Source organism: Heptranchias perlo, chromosome 12, assembly GCF_035084215.1.
Source record: "Heptranchias perlo isolate sHepPer1 chromosome 12, sHepPer1.hap1, whole genome shotgun sequence".
NCBI classification, from domain to species: Eukaryota; Metazoa; Chordata; class Chondrichthyes; order Hexanchiformes; family Hexanchidae; genus Heptranchias; species Heptranchias perlo.
This window is the reverse complement of record NC_090336.1, coordinates 13,452,652-13,473,040: the sequence shown is the minus strand read 5'-3', so window position 1 is coordinate 13,473,040 and position 20,389 is coordinate 13,452,652. Positions and strand designations below refer to the sequence as shown.

Sequence of the window (20,389 nt, the reverse complement as noted above, 5' to 3'; positions counted from 1 at the left end):
AACTTCCGCTGATAGTGGAGCAGCCCATGCCAGCCTACAGCAGAACTTGGACAACATCCAGGCCCTCGTTGACAAGTGAGTGGCAACATTCATGCCACGCAAGTGCCAGGTAATGACCATCGCCAAGAAGAAAAGGCCCAACCACCATGCCCCAACCTTTAATGCCACCACCATCATCCTGGGGTGTTAATCACCGACCAGCAGCATCACTGGGCCAGCTATAATCAACACCATGTCTAGAAGAGCAGGGTAGAGACTGGGTACACAATGAGTGGCTCACTTCCTGATCTGTCAAAGCCTCTCCATCTCTGTTAATGCTCTGGAAATTGTACACAGATCTGTCACACTAAATTACCATAACTCTAACTCATTGGCACTTGACTTAAAATCACATTTTAAAATTGGTATCCCAAAGCACAATTAATGATAAAGCTGGCTATGTTAAGGACACAGATAAAATGCATTGACATTCTTGCAATACTGAGGGTGACAGTAGAAATTTAAACCAGCACTGTGATAAGTTATTAAGATACATGCTTATTGGAGCTGCTCCTGTCTACAACTTTTAACACTAATTCCCTATCAATATGGTTTTCAACATGGATAACAAAATTGGCCAGCGTGTGAAAGCGTTCATGTGAAGACGGAAGGCATTTTATTTTGATGAAGCATGGAAGAGCAGCAAACTAGTGGAAATTTGCAACCTCCAAGTGCCGTTCTTTCTTTTTCACATTTACTGACCTTTCGCTAGCACCTATCAGGCACAGCGGGGCCCAATAAGAAGGAAGCCCTCAGTCTCTGCGCTTAAAAAAGCATACGGGATCCTGAGCTTTATTAATAGAGGCAGAGTGTACAAAAGCAAGGAAGTTATGCTAAACCTTTATAAAACACTGGTTAGGCTGCAGCTGGAGTATTGTGTTCAATTCTGGGCACCAGACTTTAGGAAAGATGTCAAGGCCTTAGAGAGGGCCCAGAAAGATTTACTAGAATGATACCAGGAATGAGGGACTTCAGTTATGTGGAAAGATTGGAGAATCTGAGATTGTTCTCCTTAGGACAGAGAAGGTTAAGGGGAGATTTGATAGAGGTGCTCAAAATCATGAACAGATTTAACAGAGTAAATAAGGAGAAACTGTTTCCAGTGGCAGAGGACACAGATTTAAAGTGATCGGCAAAAGAGCCAGAGGCGACATGAGGAAACATTTTTTTTTAAAAACAGCGAGTTGTTATGATCTGGAATGAGCTGCCTGAAAGGGTGGTGGAAGCAGATTCAATAGTGACTTTCAAAAGGGAATTGGATAAATACTTGAAGGGAAAACATGTACAGGACTATGGGGAAAGAGCAGGGGAATGGGACTAACTGGATACCTCTTTCAAAGAGCCAGCACAGGCACGATGGGCCGAATGCCTCCTCCCGTGCTGTACCTACTATGATACTGTGTCATAGTGAGCCAATCAAAATCAACTGGCAAATTGCAGAGAGTCAACAATGTCGTCCAGTTTGATATTTGATCATCAATTGGCCTTAGTGACCCAGGATATGGAGGTGAAAGAGAGAATCAGCCAGGGCTCCTGCTATTCCTGGAAAGATGCCCACACAAGCGCGCATCAAGTGAGGTCAGGACTGCCCTCCATGGCCAGATATCCTGCCGGCACTCACACGTGACAAATAACCACTTGGAGGAGGCACTGGGAAAGATGTCAGGGTCCATGGAACCAAACCCAACACCCCTCCATCCCTACAACCATCTCACTCTACAGTCTCTTGTGACTCCACTCCTCCCTTCAGCCCACCATTGCCAGCCATGCTTAGGCCCCACACTCTGGAATTCCCTCCCTCAACCACCCCACCTCTACCACTCTCTCTCTTCCTTTAAGACCGCCCTTAAAATCCATCTCCTTGACCAAACTTTTGGTCACCCCCTTCTACAGCTCAGCGTCCATTTTATTTTCTCATTACACCTCTGTGAAGCGTCTTAGGATGTTTCTCTACGTTCAAGGCACTATATAAACGCGATCTGTCGTCGGCGTTTATAGGGCGAGCTGCTTTTGACCCAAAAAGGTATTCAGCCCTTCGTAGGCTGCCTACCCTTCCTTCTCGGCCTTCGAAACACACAAGTCTTCAGAGAGCCCACAAGGAAACAGAACAAAGCATGCATGCCCCGTACTGGAGAAGAACATAAAAAGAAGAGTACTAAAAGCATCAAACTTGGTATGCGCTGATACTACCCAATTAGCAGCTATGTAAATCAGGGAAAGTCCCTCTGCACCACAACCTCTCAATCATTCAGAAGATCAGTTATCTCAAAGCTGAAAAGTGCAATATGTCATTGTTGCTGTGTGAAAGATTCAACTGCAAATTTGTTTTGTTTTTTTAAAAAAAAAGTTGCATCAATAAAACCTTTCCGCAGACGACTCCAGTGAATTAAGCTGCAAAATGAGATACTGTGCACAGTCCCTGCGCTTCCCCCGAACAGCAGCTTAATCTGGGCTCTCTGCAGGAGGTACCAGCTGGATGAGGCCTCTGTCACCGGTTCAGACTAGAAAGCCCACTGCAACATGTAGAAAAGACAACCTTTCGATCTGGAGGTCTGAAATAGGCTCTCAAATCCTGACCAATCCCACCGTTTACATCCGGAAGTACACAGAACGAAAACTGTTGCTCACTCTCTCTTTTTTCCACAAAACACACACAAACCAACCCCATTATTAGGGATCAAATGGAAATTCACAGTCATTCGTTACCAATTAGCAACAGCAACACACTGAACTAATCAGTGAAACCAACCTTAAGGCTCACAAACAAAATTCAAACACTTTGTCTCGCACCAGAGAACGATACTCCACCTGGTAAATATATTGTCAAACACATCCCCTCTGAAACCAGGGCACAAACCAACTACTGTCCTCAGTTTAGAACTGCCACATGACAAAGAATAATCCGATCTTTTTATATTCATTCTGAGAATGTGGGCGTCACTGGCAAGACCGGCATTTATTACCCATCCCTAGTTGCCCTTGAGAAGGTGGAGGTGGGCCTTCTTCTTGAACTGCTGCAGTCCGTGTGGCGAAGGTTCTCACACAGTGCTGTTAAGTAGGGAGTTCGAGGACAACGAAGGGACGATGATATATGTCCCTGTGTGACCTGGAAGGGCATTTGGAGGTGATGGTGTTCCCATGAATTTGCTGCCCTTGTCCTTCTAGGTGGTGGAGGTCGTGGGTTTGGGACGTGCTGTCAATAAGGGATCATTTAATCTGCTGAGGAAAGATTCTGGGGGGGGGTTTCTCCCTGCTTCCTTTCCCTCCGAAAATAAAAAAGGCAAATCAAGCAACAAGTCCAGGATATCTTTTTAACCTCACTTCCTGCAACATGCATCCTTGGCCAGCCACATTCCTCAGCAATGGCATCTCCAAGATCCCCACAACTCAGAACCATTACGTTCCAACTAGGGTTTGCTCGTTTCTATCTGTAGTTATCCTTGTAGCCAGTTTCTAACCAGGTATTCTTCCAGCATAAGGACAACTGACATCCATTATTAGACTACAGCCGGGGAGTGGGGGGAAATCTAGAGACACGACACAGCACAGGAAATTATCTGAGATAATTACATGCCTGGTAGCAACATTAACCGGACTATTTTTAGTTCACAGTTGCTGTTGATCTCATTACAATTCAACTGAAAACAATCCCAGGCCTAAAATTACCTACAGCTAACTTTATAAAAATTCTGAGCAGTAAGTAATCCCTAGGCTAGTGTTGCAGCTTCTATTCATTGAAGAGCGTGTTCCACTCCCTATCCTGGGCTGATTCCTGCTCTCCTCCCTCTCTCTATCATATCATGTGCTCAGCTTGTGACATCAGTCGACAAAGCAGTTTATCGAGAGAGAAAGACTTTATGCATTACTTCAACCCCGTTTCTTGGTAACATCTCATCACGGCTCCACATACAACTGAAAGGAGCAGTGCAATCTCAGCAAGAAAGTTTGAGTAATATTTTTGTTTTAAAGAAGCCAACTGCACTATTAAGTCAAAAATGAGCTTTAACGTACACACGAGGCACCTTGGCTTTGGTTACAGCTTCCCTAACAAATTCAGGGCGCAGATAGCCCGAGTCTTCGCCAGCGGTGAGATACCTCACCCACCACCTGCGCCAATTGCGGCCGTGTTGCCAATGATTTCCCAAGGCATGTTAGTAGCTGGCAAGGACTCTGTTTACCTTTCTTTGATGTAAAGCAACAGAAAGCCACACTAGGATAAACTCAACTGAACTGGAAAACCCAATATTCAGTACTTATTGAAATGATTCATTCAATATCGCAAGACATGTTTTTCTCCAAGTATAAAATTCTGATTAATTGTACGATCAGCGGCACATTCAATGATATGTTAGCATCCCACTAATTAAACCCCAGAAATTCACAGCCCCTCTGATTCCAATACAAAAGGCAGTTGCCTAGGTGATGAAAATGAAGAGATGAATTATATTCAGTGTTTCTGTTACTGCAGTAATGTTGCCACACTTGAGGGACAAAAACTACGTCTCTACAACACCGTACACAGTGTGTGGACAGCACTGGAGCTCATTTTTGATTCACTGCTTCACAAGTTGTGAACAAAAAAAGTGATCACAACAGTTCTAACGGGACAGTCCACCGCCACTACTGCCACACTTCCACGGGACAGTCCGCCGCCTCTACTGCCTCCTCTCAGAGAGGATGTCAGTGATTTGTTACATGTGGGTGGGGTGGGGTGGGGTGGGGTGCTTTAATATAAGAGTCTGAGGCATGCCTTTCACTACAAGTCCATCAGCCCATCCTGATGGAGCAATCCCTACACGCTGACCTCATTTGCTTTCTCAAGACATCACAACTCATCACAGCTTCCTTCAAACAGCAACTGGTTCTGCATTATTCAGAACAAAACAGAAACCTTCTGATACAATTCAACCCATCAATGAACCCATCCTCTGTGACCCATTCCTGGGATCCTAACAACCGTGGGCTTCCCAGACATCTGGAAATGGGGGCAATATCTTGCAACCTGGTTCTACTTTTACAAAAGGTGATTTCACCCCACCACCCCTCCCCGAGCCGCCAGTTATATTTGGGCAGTATACAGATGAATGCTTCTATCGTCTTGGTTCCATTTATCCCGCTCAGTTCGTACCTGGTTTGTAGCCTATAAGTATTAATCAGAGCGTGATGGGCACGGGAGAGGAGCCTTTCTGTATCTTCTGTCAGTGACAGGTATAAATAACCACCCGATGAGACACAGCGGGTCCTCATTCCTGGGGTGCCTTTGCAGCAAATTGATTATGATTCCTTTCTGCAGCACATCAACACAACACCTAGCACACTGCCTACATACGACATGGAAAGTTAACTTCAGACAGCACATGCACACTGCATCCACTGCTCCCATTTAGTAAAATGTATGTGTGCTTTGTGATAAACCACATTTTTTTTTAAGTGTCAGTGATATTTGGGTGTACCTTATATAAAGTGTGCGGATTTATACGTGGTTATATGTGAGCGTGTTCCCACAATGCACGTACTTTACTGGGTTTTCATGTACTACAGGAAATCAGTAAGTTCAGACTAAATGAAAATAACAAACAGCAACAAGCAAACGTCCCTGGGCTTAAGTGATATTAGTGTATCCCTCAAACTTAACATCCGTGTGTGCATGTATGTGTGTGTGCGCACGAGTGTGAGGGGGAGGGAAAGTGTGAGAGGGAGAGTGAGGGGGAGGGAGAGTGAGGGGGAGGGAGAGTGAGAGTGTGTGAGAGAGGGAGGGAAAGTGTGAGAGTGAGGGAAAAGTGTGAGAGAGAGGGAAAGTGTGAGAGAGAGGGAAAGTGTGAGAGAGAGTGAGAGGGATTGAAAGTGTGAGAGTGAGAGGGATTGAAAGTGTGAGAGTGAGAGGGATTGAAAGTGTGAGAGTGAGAGGGATTGAAAGTGTGAGAGTGAGGGAAAGTGAGAGTGAGAGAAAGTGTGAGAGAGATTGAGAGAGGGGGTATGAAAATGAGGGAGAGTGTAAGTTTGAGAGTATGTGAGGGAGTGTGAGTGAGAGGAGCGTGTGGTTGCAATCTACCCCTTTCGGTTACATAAAACATTAAAATGAATGTTATATGGAGAGGCGGGGGGGTCTTTAGCCGGTCTCCTTACTTGCCCCCGGTCGCTGTAGTGAAATGTGAACAGGAGAGAAGCCCAGCAACAGGCGGAGAGGAGAGGAGAGGGAAGGGAAGGAAGGAAGGAGCCGGCGAGCGTCCTGCAAACAATGTTTCCTTTTCACTTGTAACCATTTTGTCGCCAGCTGGTCGCAGTCTGTTTTATTTTGTTGCTCACTCACCTTCGCCCGAAAAACTTAAGGCCGGTGAAGGGTTTGTTTTGATGGTGATGGTGATGATGATGGTGGTGGTGGTGAGGAGGAGACACCGGGGTCTTGTCATTCTCACAGGACGTGGGCAGATCCGAGGAAGACGATCCGGACGCAGAGGATTCCTCCAGCTCTCGTTGCAATTCTTCCCCCCCTTGGTCCATCACTTTGTCCTTATTAACAAGATTTTTTTTTTGGCTGGTGTATGTATGGTTTTTTTTTTCTTTTGTCGGCTGCTGCAAACTGTCACACTTTTTTTTAAAAAAAAAACCCACACACACGATCACCTCTTCATCCAGGTCCTCTAAAATAACAGCCAAGGCGAGTCCACCGCACCGATTTCCAGCAGGCTCACCAGGAATGAAGCCAAAACATAACATGAGCCGGGGGTTTGAAGAGTCACTTCGAAAGAGCCGGGGTTTGCAGCACATTTAAAACAAAACCAAAAAAAAAAAGTAAATAAATAAATAATTTTAAAAAATTAACGCTCTCAAGTTGCTATTTCTGCTCCAGTAGGACTTGTACCCGGAAGTAACTGCATCTACTGGTGTGTGTGTGTGTGTGTGTGTGTTTTTTCCTTAAAAGTGTTGAACCCTTGTGTGCGAAGGCGGCTGGTGTGGGGGGTTTGTTTGTTTGTTTGTTTGCAACCTGGAGTTGTGGTGTGCGAGGAGCCGGACTTGGCAATGACTGACCCCCCTTCCCTCCTCCTCCTCCTCCTCCTCCTCGCTGGGTGCTGGCACCCTGTCCCTGTCCCTGTCCCTGTCCCGGGTCATGCATGCACTGTCTGGGCTGACTGCCCCTGCCGTGAGCTCCCGCAAATACCAATCGGATGCTGCACATTCACAACAGGAAGTTTCATTGCCTGCAGTGAGAAGAGCGACAGGACCCTGATAGTTGCCTGCTGATCTGCCTCCTGGAGAATGAATGAAACTTCAGGGCAGAGAGAGAGAGAGAGAGAGAGTGGGTGGTGGTGGTGGTGGTGGTGGGTGGGGGGAGTGCTGCCGCCATCTGCTGTCCGACCGACGGCAGTGCCTGGAGGCTCCAGAATAATATTTACCAGTATCCCAAGTAAGCACAAGTGTGTTAGCCTTGGAGACCTGCCAAGTGCGGCTCATTAGAAGTGCCAGTCACTCACTGTGGTTTAAAGTGTAACCTGGTTTGATGGATGTCACTCTTAAACAGGTCATGATGTGGAGGTGCCGGTGATGGACTGGGGTGGACAAATGTAAGGAATCTTACAACACCAGGTTATAGTCCAACAGTTTTAACTGTTGGACTATAACCTGGTGTTGTAAGATTCCTTACATTTAAACAGGTCACTTTAGGTTGAGATGATGCCCTCCAGGATGAGTAACTAATGCATTCACTTCAAAGTGCTGTTGTTTGCTATTGCAAGGTAGACATTAATCCCTGAGTTAACGGTTTGTGGATATAGGAATTCCATATGAACAGATGGGGGTACGTTCATTACTAGTATCAGATCGTAGCACAACTTCACCCCAAACATATTTAAATAGTTTAGTAATTCCACATCACGCTTGCTGATCATAAATTCTTTATCAGTGGATCATTGCACCTGCCCATCACTACTGAGGCTGGGTATCGAAATAAAGTCTATGGATCAAAAATGAGCTCGGTTCCTGCCCAGACATATCAGACGTATCGTACCAGAAGTGATGGACTGTCCTCTCTCTATTCTGAAACTCTTTTGTCTGCCTGATGTGGGGTCACACGAATCAAGTCACACACTTAGAGACCACTCTTTTCAACTAATCGTATCCCACAGCTTCAATTCCCAGAGATTTGCTCCCCTGCAACCTACTTGTTCAACCAGTCAGATCCCAGCACCAGAAACCAAACAAAAGGTGACAACCATGTAACCAAGGCCCAATCACCCCCCTGGACTATTTGCTGTGCCATTCCTGAACGGCTGTTGTTTGAATGGTGCAATCACATTCTACCAAAAATAACTTCTGTGGAATAAAGTTACCAGGATGGTTCGTCACCGATATCACTATATATCACTAAAGATAAAACTGTGGAATAAACATATTAAAAATCACAAATGTACCCTTAATCTCACCCATCCCACCTTCCAAATGTTCCATAACCCATATGGCCCAACATAACCCACCAGACTTCATTGACAGCCCACAGCCCGATATAGCTTCCCATCTAGTGTATGCTACTAATAATTACAACAGTGATATTATTAGCAGCATATTGAAAAGGGTCCTGTTTTATCAGCATGCAAAGTCTATTTTAAGTGCCAGCTTGGCTCAATTTGGTGCACTTCTCATCGCTGAGGCAGAAGATCGTGGGTTCAAGCCAGGGTTTGAGCACATAATTTAGGCTGACACTTCAATGCAATACTGAGGGAGTACTGCACTTTCAGAGGTGCCGTCTTTCAGAAGGAATGTTAAACTGAGACCGCGTCTGCCTGTTCAGCTAAGTGTAAAAAATCCCATGGCACTATTCAAGGAAGAGCAGGGGAGGTCTCCTGGTTTCCTGGCCAACAATTATCCCTCAGCCAACATCGTGGTATTGAGATAGAGGATCAGCCATGATCATATTGAATGGCGGAGCAGGCTCGAAGGGCCGAATGGCCTACTCCTGCTCCTATTTTCTATCACTAAAACAGAATTTCTGGTCATTTATCTCATTGCAGCTTGTAGGTCCTTGCTGTGCACAAATTGGCTGCCGTGTTTGCCTACATACATCTGTAGGGTTCCCAAAACTCCTGCGTTCAATGGGAGTTTCCCAGAATGGGCGATTGGTCTCCCAAGCATTGCTGCCGGCGACACAGGAGAAATGGTCCTTGTATGCGCGGTTCCCTGGCTGTCATGGCTTGCAGTCACACCATGTTCTCTGAGCCCTGCTGCTTCCCCCGCTATTTAGAAAAAACACTTCATTGCCGGTTGTGAGGATGACCACGTCAGGGCCAACAAAAATTACCTGGAAACTGCGTGAGTCCTGAGGGAGCAACTAGGGGAGGGAGAGACAGAGAGAAAAACACAAACTGGGGGAGGGAGAGAGAGACAAATTAGGGGAGGGAGAGAGAGAAACACAAACTGGGGGAAGGGAGAGAGAGACAAATTAGGGGAGGGAGAGAGAGAAACACAAAAAGGGAGAGAGGGAGAAACACAAACTGGGGGAGGGAGAGAGAGAAACACAAACTGGGGGAGAGAGAGAGAGAGGGAGAAACACAAACTGGAGGAGGGAGAGAGAGAGAGAAAGAAAAATACATCTGGAGGAGGGAGAGAGCGAGAGAAGCACAAACTGGGGGAGGGGGAGAGAGAGAAGAGCAAACTGGTAGAGGGAGAGTTCATGTCAGCCTGTGATGTGCACTCTTGTATAATGTGTTTTATTACGGGAGTCAGGCAGTGGTGCTGCTCCCTGAGCATTGAGCCTCACCTCCCTGAAGCTGGGCTTTAGGGGTAGGGTGTGGGAGTGAGTGAATTGAACACAAACTGGGGGAGAGAGAGAGAGAGAGAGAGCGCGAGCAAGAGAGAGAGAGAAACACAAACTGGGGGAGAGAGAGAGAGAGCGCGAGCAAGAGAGAGAGAGAAACACAATTGAATTTAGTTTTGGTTTTATTTATTATTTTTATAACTTGCTGTGTATTGTAAAAAGTCATAAAATTGTACGAAAACTTATGTTAGAAGTTACTGATGATGTGTGGTATTTACTTGATGTTTCTCGTTGCGGTTGATACTGTAGAAACATCATAGAAGGCGTTTTTATTTAAACATTTCTTATCATTAAATCTTTCTATTATCCTGTGTTCTTTGATTTATAAATTATGTTATTCATCTCGCTATAAAACAAAATGTCAAATATTTTATTTGGGGCTTGGTAATACTAAGACACTCAACTAAGTTAAATGCAGTAACATTTGCAAACAGTGGGCAAAAGTCACATGATCAAATGTTATGTGAATAAGCATCACATGAGTGGTGTCACACGATCAAATCTCTAGGAATACGTCAAGACAGAGTTGGCAACCTTATACAACAGTGACCATACTTCAAGAAATAATACACTGGCTGTGAAACACGTTCAGGATGTGAAAAGTTCTTTTTTTCAAAGTATATAGAACATTTTGGTGGGGCTAAAATACAAAAACAGTCTGACTAGGATTACCCCTTGACTATGTCAGACCTCATTACAGCCTTGGTCCAAACATGGACAAAAGAGCTGAATTCCAGAGGTGAGGTGAGAGTGACTGCTCTTGACATCAAGGCAGCATTTGACCGAGTGTGGCACCAAGGAGCCCTGGTAAAATTGAAGTCAATGGGAATCAGGGGCAAAACTCTCCAGTGGCTGGAGTCATACCTAGCACAAAGGAAGATGGTAGTAGTTGTTGGAGGCCAATCAACTCAGCTCCAGGACATTGCTGCAGGAGTTCCTCAAGGCAGTGTCCTTGGCCCAACCATCTTCAGCTGCTTCATCAATGACCTTCCCTCCATCATAAGGTCAGAAATGGGGATGCTCGCTGATGATTGCACAGTGTTCAGTTCCAGATAACGAAGCAGTCCGAGCCCACATGCAGCAAGACCTGGACAACATCCAGGCTTGGGCTTATAAGTGGCAAGTAACATTCGCGCTAGACAAGTGCCAGGCAATGACCATCTCCAACAAGAGAGAGTCTAACCACCTCCCCTTGACATTCAACGGCATTACCATCGCCAAATCCCCCACCATCAACATCCTGGGGGTCACCATTGACCAGAAACTTAACTGGACCAGCCATATAAATACTGTGGTTACAAGAGCAGGTCGGAGGCTGGGTATTCTGCGGCGAGTGACTCACCTCCTGACTCCCCAAAGCCTTTCCACCATCTACAAGGCACAAGTCAGGAGTGTGATGGAATACTCTCTGCTTGCCTGGATGAGTGCAGCTCCAACAACACTCAAGAAGCTCAACACTATCCAGGACAAAGCAGCCCACTTGATTGGCACCCCATCCACCATCCTAAACATTCACTCCCTTCACCACCGGCGCACTGTGGCTGCAGTGTGTACCATCCACAGGATGCACTGCAGCAACTCGCCAAGGCTTCTTCAACAGCACCTCCCAAACCCGCGACCTCTACCATCTAGAAGGACAAGAGCAGCAGGTACATGGGAACAACACCACCTGCATGTTCCCCTCCAAGTCACACACCATCCCAACTTGGAAATGTATCGCCATTCCTTCATTGTCACTGGGTCAAAATCCTGGAACTCCCTTCCTAACAGCACTGTGGGAGAACCTTCACCACATGGACTGCAGCGGTTCAAGAAGGCGGCTCACCACCACCTTCTCAAGGGCAATTATGGATGGGCAATAAATGCCGGCCTGCCAGCGACGCCCACATCCCATGAACGAATAAAAAAAAAATGTCAGTCTTGTACAAACTGATCCAACTAATTTGGGCTGACCATCTTACTCTGAACATTGTAAGCTGCAGAAGTGATAATTCATTACCAGCAGTGCTGAGCACTGTTTATCAAGGAATTGGATACACCGGAGAAGGAATTAGAGTTGAGAAAGGGAATGGGAAAGAAGTACGGCAACATGCCATAAAAGACTGGAGCAGGGAAAGAACAGAAAGGAGCAGGGAAAGAACAGAAAGAAGCAGGGAAAGAGTGGAGGCAGTAAGAGAAGGAAATAATCATAGAGGAAATTATTTATTTTTCAGTTTGTCAAAGCTGGAAAGAGCAGAATACAACATATAAGACCTGGTGTGAGATTTACATTGTGCACTGATTATGTATGGATCAGACATGCTGCTGTATCAATCAATTGGGACCAAGTCATTGTCATCTGGATAGATCCTAATTGGGCCATTTTGGATTTGGAAGTTGCTTTGGAGTCTATGCTTCTTCAATATAGCATTTTTATCTACTTGAATAACTCTTACCCTACAAATAAACTGAAAACCCACACAGTTACACAGTAAATAACCTCTGACAGTGCAGCACTCCCTCAGTATCTATCTAGATTACGTGTTCAAATCCTACAGTAGGGCTTGAGGCAAGAATGCTGCCACTGAACCAAGGTGGCACTTAAAATAACTCTTACATGTAGAGTGCACAGGGCCCTATCCATGCCCCTGTGAATAATTTCACTGCTGTCACTTGCAACTATAAACGCAGTGTCGTCTGTTGGATAATAAATTATATGTTACTGAACAGACGTGCACAGCTAGGGGCAAGTCTCAGATTGGAACAAAAAAAGAGCTCAGTGACGTCTTGTTCCCAGGCCTCAGGATCACTCTTTCTGGGAGTTTGTGGATCTCCATTGGGCAGTCTTCTTTCTGCCCCCTTGGTGATTCCTGCTCACAGCACAGTACAAAGTCATCCTTCAACTAAAGTTGAATTCATCGTAAACTCCTATTATAGAACACACAAATCAAGCATCAGGTGGACCTCCACAACAGGGCTAGTCCAGTAATTATTTCAAAGGAGGAATCTTCACATATCTTCAACTTTTTAGAAGTGATGCAAGACTAGGTAAGAAAGAACAAACTTATACGGTGCTTTGTTAAATCTCACAAAGCATTTCACTTATAATGGATACTTCAAAATGCACTGGCTGTCGGTATGTCCAATTCAATAAAACGCTTTCCTCTTTAAATAAAACTTATGCCTAGCTTTATTTTTATATCAAAAAGTGATGTATAGAAGTGTGAAAAAACCCTTACCCTACTACTCTGTTACGCAGCAGTGCACTTGTACACCACACACTGTAAACAATTTTACAACACCAAGTTATAGTCCAGCAATTTTATTTTAAATTCACAAGCTTTCGGAGGCTTCCTCCTTCGTCAGGTGAACGATGTGAAAAATCTCCACATCATGACCACACACTGTGCCAGCGAGCCACCTAACAAAGAATCACTTAGGAAGAGTGGCATTTGTCCATAATTTATCTAGGAGTGTCAGCCGTGGCTCAGTGGTAGCATTTTTGCCTCTGAGTCAGAAGGTCGTGAAACCCAGACACTTGAACACATAACCCAAGCTACATCGAAACTACAGCAGAGAAACAGGCCATTTGGCCCAACTGGTCTAAGCTGGCGTTTATGCTCCACATGAGCCTCCTCCCTTCCTACTTCATCTAACCCTATCAGCATACCCTTCTATTCCTTTCTCCCTCATGTGCTTATCTAGCTTTCCCTTAAATGCATCTATGCTATTTGCCTCAACTACTCCTTGTGGTAGCGAGTTCCACATTCTAACCACTCTCTGGGTAAAGAAGTTTCTCCTGAATTCCCTATTGGATTTATTAGTGACTATTTTATATTTATGACCTGTAGTTTTGGTCACCCCCACAAGTGGAAACATTTTCCCTACGTCTATCTAATCAAATCCTTTCATTATCTTAAAGACCTTTATCAGGTCACCCCTCAGCCTTCTCTTTTCTAGAGAAAAGAGCCCCAGCCTGTTCAGCCTTTCCTGATAAGGATATCCTCTCAGTTCTGGAATCTAATTGAGGGCTTCAGGTGGTTTATACATAAAACATTGGATACCTGGAAGTGTCTCTAGGCTGGAATCTAATCGTGGAGCTCAGGTGGTTTGTATATAGAATAATGCATACCTGGGAGTGAGTTACTGGCTGAATTCTAATTGAGGGGTTCAGGTAACATCATAATGAGTGAGTGCTTTATAACCATTATCTGGACTATCTGGTTTATATCACACCCTTTGATTCATTCCCCAGTACACAGTGTTGTTTCAGTAGAGCAGCTCCACAATACTCTGAGATGCCAGTGGCTCCATGCTGCTTGAATTCCTGGTGGGAATGAAGATAGTCAAGGGGCAGCTGAAATTGCCAGATCTGTGGGATTTACAGGGAGCTTATGCTGCAGCATTAGTGCATGAGCTGACTGTCTCACGGACTGGAACTACAGCGAGGGAGAGGAAGTATATGCGAAGAGGACATCAGGCAGTGAGAAGGCAGATTGTAATAGGGAAAGAATGAGAGAACGAGAGAGGGAAAGGAACATCAGCGAGAAATCAAATACAACAGAAGAAGCAGAGAAACACAGCAACACAGGAAGGAAAAACAGCCAGGAGAAGAGGAGAGGTGCATGCCTGTCAGTGGCTGGTTATAAAGCTAGTTATTTGCAGAGGCTAAGCAAGTGAGCCTCTTGGCTGAGGAATGGTACAAGGCATAAGAGGAGCTTAAAGAGCTGTGTATCACTTTGCATCTTAATAATGTCACCTGAAATTCATGCAACAAACACAGAAAGTGGTGACTTTCATCCCATCAGCCTGGGCTGGATTCAAACTCAATGATAAAAGGATGGGGGGGGGGGTGGTAAAGGCTGTAATAACTAACTCACTGGACAACTCACTTCCCTTACATTTTTTTTTGCCACAACATTTTTTTTATGTCTGCAATGCTGTGTCATTTTTCTCTTTCTGATTGGTTATTTTCTTTTTGCTTTCCAACTGCTACCGACAGCAATGACATTCCACAAAATGCAGCTCATCACCTTCAACCAAGAACAGTTCCTCATTTCTGAACTTTCTGATTCACCAATCACACGCTACACAAAATAAACCAATCAGATTCTCCAAAAAAACGAAACACAGCCGCCATCTTCACCTGACTCCCGCTCGGAAAAGAGGCATTAGTTGCTATAGTGGAAAAGAAATAGGCTAGCAGCTCTGTTGAAATAGAGGACAAAGGGGTTTGATCTGATCACGTTAAGAGCACGTACAATAATATTGTTCAGTGTAATTACCAGCTTCACAGAGGTTGATGGGATTTGAGCAATTCAAAAACTACTGAACTATTCTAGATGCAAGATGCAGAGGAAAACCCTGATATATCTTATATATAAAGTGAAATCATTTCTTAGGGGCTGTAGCGTAATCCTCTAGAACCTGCCTTATTTGGTTTCTACTTCATACACAAAATCAGGCTGGTAATTATGTTTGTTGTTATGTATTTTGAAATGATAACTTCTTTCCATTACCACTGCTGTGATCAGTACGTTTCATGTCCACACAGATAAAAAGCAACACTCAGAAGCTCAACAGAAGTTGGAGTCTGACGCTGCAGTTGCGCCCAATGAGAGGTTTGGATGAAAACTAATCGCACAGCAGAGGCAAAGATTTAAAAAATCATCCCGAAACCACGGGATCTATTTACAAATCATGTTTGTGGTATGAACAATGGATTTGCTAGAATGTTCTCTAATGTCTATGCTTATCATAGAATCATAGAAAGGTTACAGCACGGAAGGAGGCCATTCGGCCCATCGAGTCTGCACCGGCTCTATACAACAGTCACATGGTTTATAACAAGAAACGGTTTTGTTAATAAGTTACCTTCCAGGACCATGTTTAGTCACAACCATTTGACTAGGGGTACGTTCCTGGTCATAGCGGAGGCTTCAAATTTATTACTTCTTCTTTTCCAGGATATTTTTCCCTAAGGTGAGTTAATGCACCCTCTTTTTTTCTGTTTTCTTCCCTTCCAGTTCTTCTCTCCTGGGTCATCCTCCTCTATATCCAGGAGGTCAGGACAGACGGCCAGCTCCCAGACCTCTGCCATTGTTATTATTGACTTGCCAAGACCTGCTAGGAGGATACATTGCTGATTTTTCCTTGCCTCTTCCTCCAGACTCTCGTCTTGAACCCGCCCACTCAGCGTAGTTGAGATTGGGAACTCAGTGGAGGTAAGCCTCTATCCTGCAATCATCCGCTCCATGGCAACTTTATTACTCATTGTCTTAAAATAAACCTGCCTCACTAAAGCTTGTGTTGCAGCAGATATGGCACTTTCTGTCAAACTTGCTGCAACGTCTAATGCGATGACACGACAAAAGCTTCAAAGTCGAGAGTTCCCGGTGAAACCATTCCTTTAGGCATCAGCCGTGGCTCAGTTGGTAGCGTTCTTGTTCAGAGTCAGAAGGTTGTGGGTTCTAGCCCCACTTGGGGGATAGTTTTAACCTCCAAGAACAGATGGGTTGGGGGCGGGTGGGTGGTGAAAATCGTTGATTTTTCTAACATGACCGTGACCTGGCTCAACGCAGTCCCTTCCGGGTTTAACCCAGGCACGAGTGAATGTGCGCGCAGCCGAAACCTGAAACTTGCACCCCCAATTAATGCTGCTGGATGGATCGTTAATGGGGCAATTTACCTCGTTGAAATATTTTGGTAGGTTTTTTATTATTTAATGTTACTCGCCTTTAAATTGAACGCCTCCAGGATGGTTTTCCCGGGGCTCGTGAATCTCGTCAGGTGAAAGGAGGCGGGAAGGGCTGGATCCATGAGGTAAGTGCCTTTATTGCACTGCTCCTGGGCCAGGAGGAGCAGGTGTGCTTCGTCCAGGCCCAACAAGCTTATCTGCCGCAAATGGACGCCCGCGATCGGCCAATTCTCGCCCCCACCTCCCCATCTCCGAGTCTTCTCCCGAACTGCCACCTCCGACTCCTCTCCTGATTTCCGACTCTTCTGCCGTTATGTACTTTGTTGTAGTAAGTAGCGGTGATCAGGGTGATGTTGCTATTAAGCTCCTGTTCGAAGGTCGCTGTTCTAGATTCTGAACAGAATTTAACCCATTGTACTTTCATTGAAATTCAAGCGTGGTGGTATTTCGATAAACTTGTCGTCGTTCTTGAATATTCACCACATTCTCATGTTCCTGGTGTGCTGTGAAAGAGTTGATAAACATTATATTGCTGGATAAGGCACCAACATGGTGTGCCTCTGCATCAGTCAGCGTTCTATTACGAGGAATGTGCAGGTTTTTATCTATTTCAGTGAACCAGTCATTCCAGTCATAAACAGATGGCTCAATAAACAGACTGCGCTGACGAGGGCGATCTACTTTACACTCCAGACAACTTTTCTTTAACGGTCATTCGTAGCAGACCCACAAACGTACCACAGGTGAGCTATTTGACACATTTCGATATGATCAGTGTTTCTCTGTTCAGAATCCAGACTCTATTTTCCTCACTGGTTTCATGGCATCAGAGTGCGTCTGGCATGTGACCTCTCAGTTCAACTGTTTCTGGCACCGTTGAAGTCGCACTCTTAGAAATGAGCTCCATCTCACACATCTTTCCGAAACCCAGTTTGTGCTGCTCATCTTTTCTGCCAACAGCCGTACTACCTATCACACAACACATCACAAATGCAGTGCTGTCACATCAGACATAACCAGGCTCGTATTCCACATGCTTCTGTATCTCACCAGACATAACCAGGCTCGTATTCCACACGGTTCTGTATCTCACCAGACATAACCAGGCTCGTATTCCACACGGTTCTGTATCTCACCAGACATAACCAGGCTCGTATTCCACACGGTCTGTATCTCACCAGACATAACCAGGCTCATATTCCACATGGTTCTGTATCTCACCAGACATAACCAGGCTCGTATTCCACACGGTTCTGTATCTCACCAGACATAACCAGGCTCGTATTCCACATGCTTCTGTATCTCACCAGACATAACCAGGCTCGTATTCCACATGCTTCTGTATCTCACCAGACATAACCAGGCTCGTATTCCACACGGTTCTGTATCTCACCAGACATAACCAGGCTCGTATTCCACACGGTCTGTATCTCACCAGACATAACCAGGCTCGTATTCCACACGGTTCTGTATCTCACCAGACATAACCAGGCTCGTATTCCACACGGTTCTGTATCTCACCAGACATAACCAGGCTCGTATTCCACACGGTCTGTATCTCACCAGACATAACCAGGCTCGTATTCCACACGGTTCTGTATCTCACCAGACATAACCAGGCTCGTATTCCACACGGTCTGTATCTCACGCCACTTTCAACTGATGAAGATGATGGCCTGGAGCAAGGTTCATTTTTTTTTTCTTTTGTTACTTGATTCAAAATGATCAGCCATGTTACTGTAGATCTACAGAAACAACAATAGGTTTCATGACATAAAATAATTGCATGTTTCAGCAGCTCACGGTGGCAGGCCTAGAAGTTTCAATGAGTCAGTTCACAACTTTAGTGAGAATTCAATACCAATGTCGGTTTTGATGACAACAAACAAAACTCCAGCATTTTCAGTTTTTATTTCAGATTTCCAGCATCTGCAGTATTTTGCTTTTGATTTGTTGAAGGACTAAGGACGTAGCCTCAACTTTAATGTCTATCCCATCAGAATTACCAAAAACAACTTCACAAAATATTCATTTGATTACTAATACCATTTCAATGTTCTCCTGTCATGACTTGTTCCATGGATCCCTGCTCTCTGTGCTACCTTGTTCAAGTGGCCATTCTTCACAGGTGAGCCTAGGAGGCTATTTAAGCATTGCCCAATCCAATTTTTCAATTGATGTACACACATGCTCACTTTCCAGCAGGGATCACTTTACAACAGACAGGAGCGATAACCACTGGTCGTTTTTGCCCTCCTCAGTCCAGGTATTGGTGCTAACTTAAGAGGAACAGGGGAGTAACTGATCCCCAGTGATAATACTGGGGATAGATAATTACAGTTAAATCTGCAGATTCAAATGTCCCACACTCCCGCAGAAAGGTACGTTATCGTTCACAGCAAGAAGTTTGAACCCGCTGACAACTTCCTCACTGAGCATGCACAGGACATTTCAGTTCTTTTCCCTGAACATTTCATACACGTCATTGCCTATGAAGCCAGGGACATTCACACCAATTGCAGCACCTCCACCCCCACCTTTGATTGTCTAACTCAACACAAATCAGGGATTGATGTTGGAACTGTCCTGATTGCTCAGTGCTATATTGGGTGGTGCATTTGAGCCGAGGAGAACTAAACGTTAGTTCTGACAGTTCAATAGTTATTGCATTCATTTAAAGAGCAGCAATCAGTCCAGGTTCCTCTTTCCATACTATCAGCACATGTCACCAAACATACAGGAAAAAAAGATGTGTGGGTGTTACAAGCTGTACTCTTTTATAAATGTTCTTTCTTTAACACAACTAAGTTGCCACAAACTCAAAAGGGGGTGATATTTGTCTTTACCACATGGGCAGTAAATCGGCGGGACAGATCAGCCACCCATTATAGAAACTGCCTGATTTTCACTTCCAATGGAAATAAATGTCAGGCGGTTTCTATAACAGGTGGGCAACCTGTTCCGCTGGTTTACCGGCCAGGTGATGAAGACAAAATCACCCCCATAGACGCTATGACACAATTCCACAAATATCACTGATAACTGAATAATCACTTCAACAGCAAACATCAAAATGTTGTACCCTGAAAGTATTATGGCCAGGATTTTCCCATCGGCCAGCTGTATTCTATTTATTTTAGATGGGTTACCATTGGCATTAAAATAAATCTGATCAGAAAATCTAAGCCATGTCTCCTGGTGCTACCTATTGAATCCTCAATTGTATGTCTATGGCCATCACATTGATGCATTCACACAAGATCAGAAGATTGACATGGGTGAGGAAGGTTATTTGGTCCATCCTTCTCCCAGCCTGCGATCTTCTCCACTGCTCCTCTCTACTCTCCCCGATGTCCTCCACGAGCCACGATCTTTCCCTCCCTTCCTCCTTTCAGATCCCCGGTTGCTTTCCCTCCTGGCAGGCAGGCAGCCTGTCAATCTGGCTGGCTGTCACACGGGAAACCAGGAAGCAAAATGAATTGCCTTCAATTGAGTTGCGATCGCAGATTCCAACGCACTCACTTCACTTCCAGGTTTCCCACCCGATAATCTACCCATCTGCTCTCTTCCTGGCTCCAGGTCAAAATCATGTCCTTGAGCACAGAATCCAGGCTGATGTTTCAGTGCAGTACTGAGGGAGTGCTGCACTGTCAGAGGTGCCATCTTTCAGACGAGACGTTAAACCGAGGCCCCATCTGCCCTCTTAGGTGGACATAAAAGATCCCAAAGACCAGGGGAATTTTACGCCGTGTCCTGGCCAATATTTATCCCTCAACCGACATGACTAAAACAGATTATCTGGTCATTTATCACATCGTTGTTTGTGGGACCTTACTGTCCGCAAATTGGCTGCCGCGTTTCCTACA

General features: G+C 45.0%; 1 protein-coding gene across 2 annotated transcripts in view; it reads right to left on the bottom strand.

Moving 5' to 3' along the window:
• The window catches only part of dgkza (diacylglycerol kinase, zeta a), a 432,154-nt gene extending 425,107 nt beyond the window's left edge, over positions 1–7,047 (bottom strand). The window contains exon 1 of one of the 2 annotated variants that reach the window (XM_067993676.1): positions 6,350–7,047. In XM_067993676.1, the coding sequence (XP_067849777.1) occupies positions 6,350–6,807 (458 nt within the window). In that variant the 5' untranslated portion in view covers positions 6,808–7,047. The remainder of the gene's footprint in view (positions 1–6,349) is intronic. The other variant, XM_067993677.1, reaches the window with a different exon arrangement.
• Positions 7,048–20,389: the final 13,342 nt, after the last annotated feature.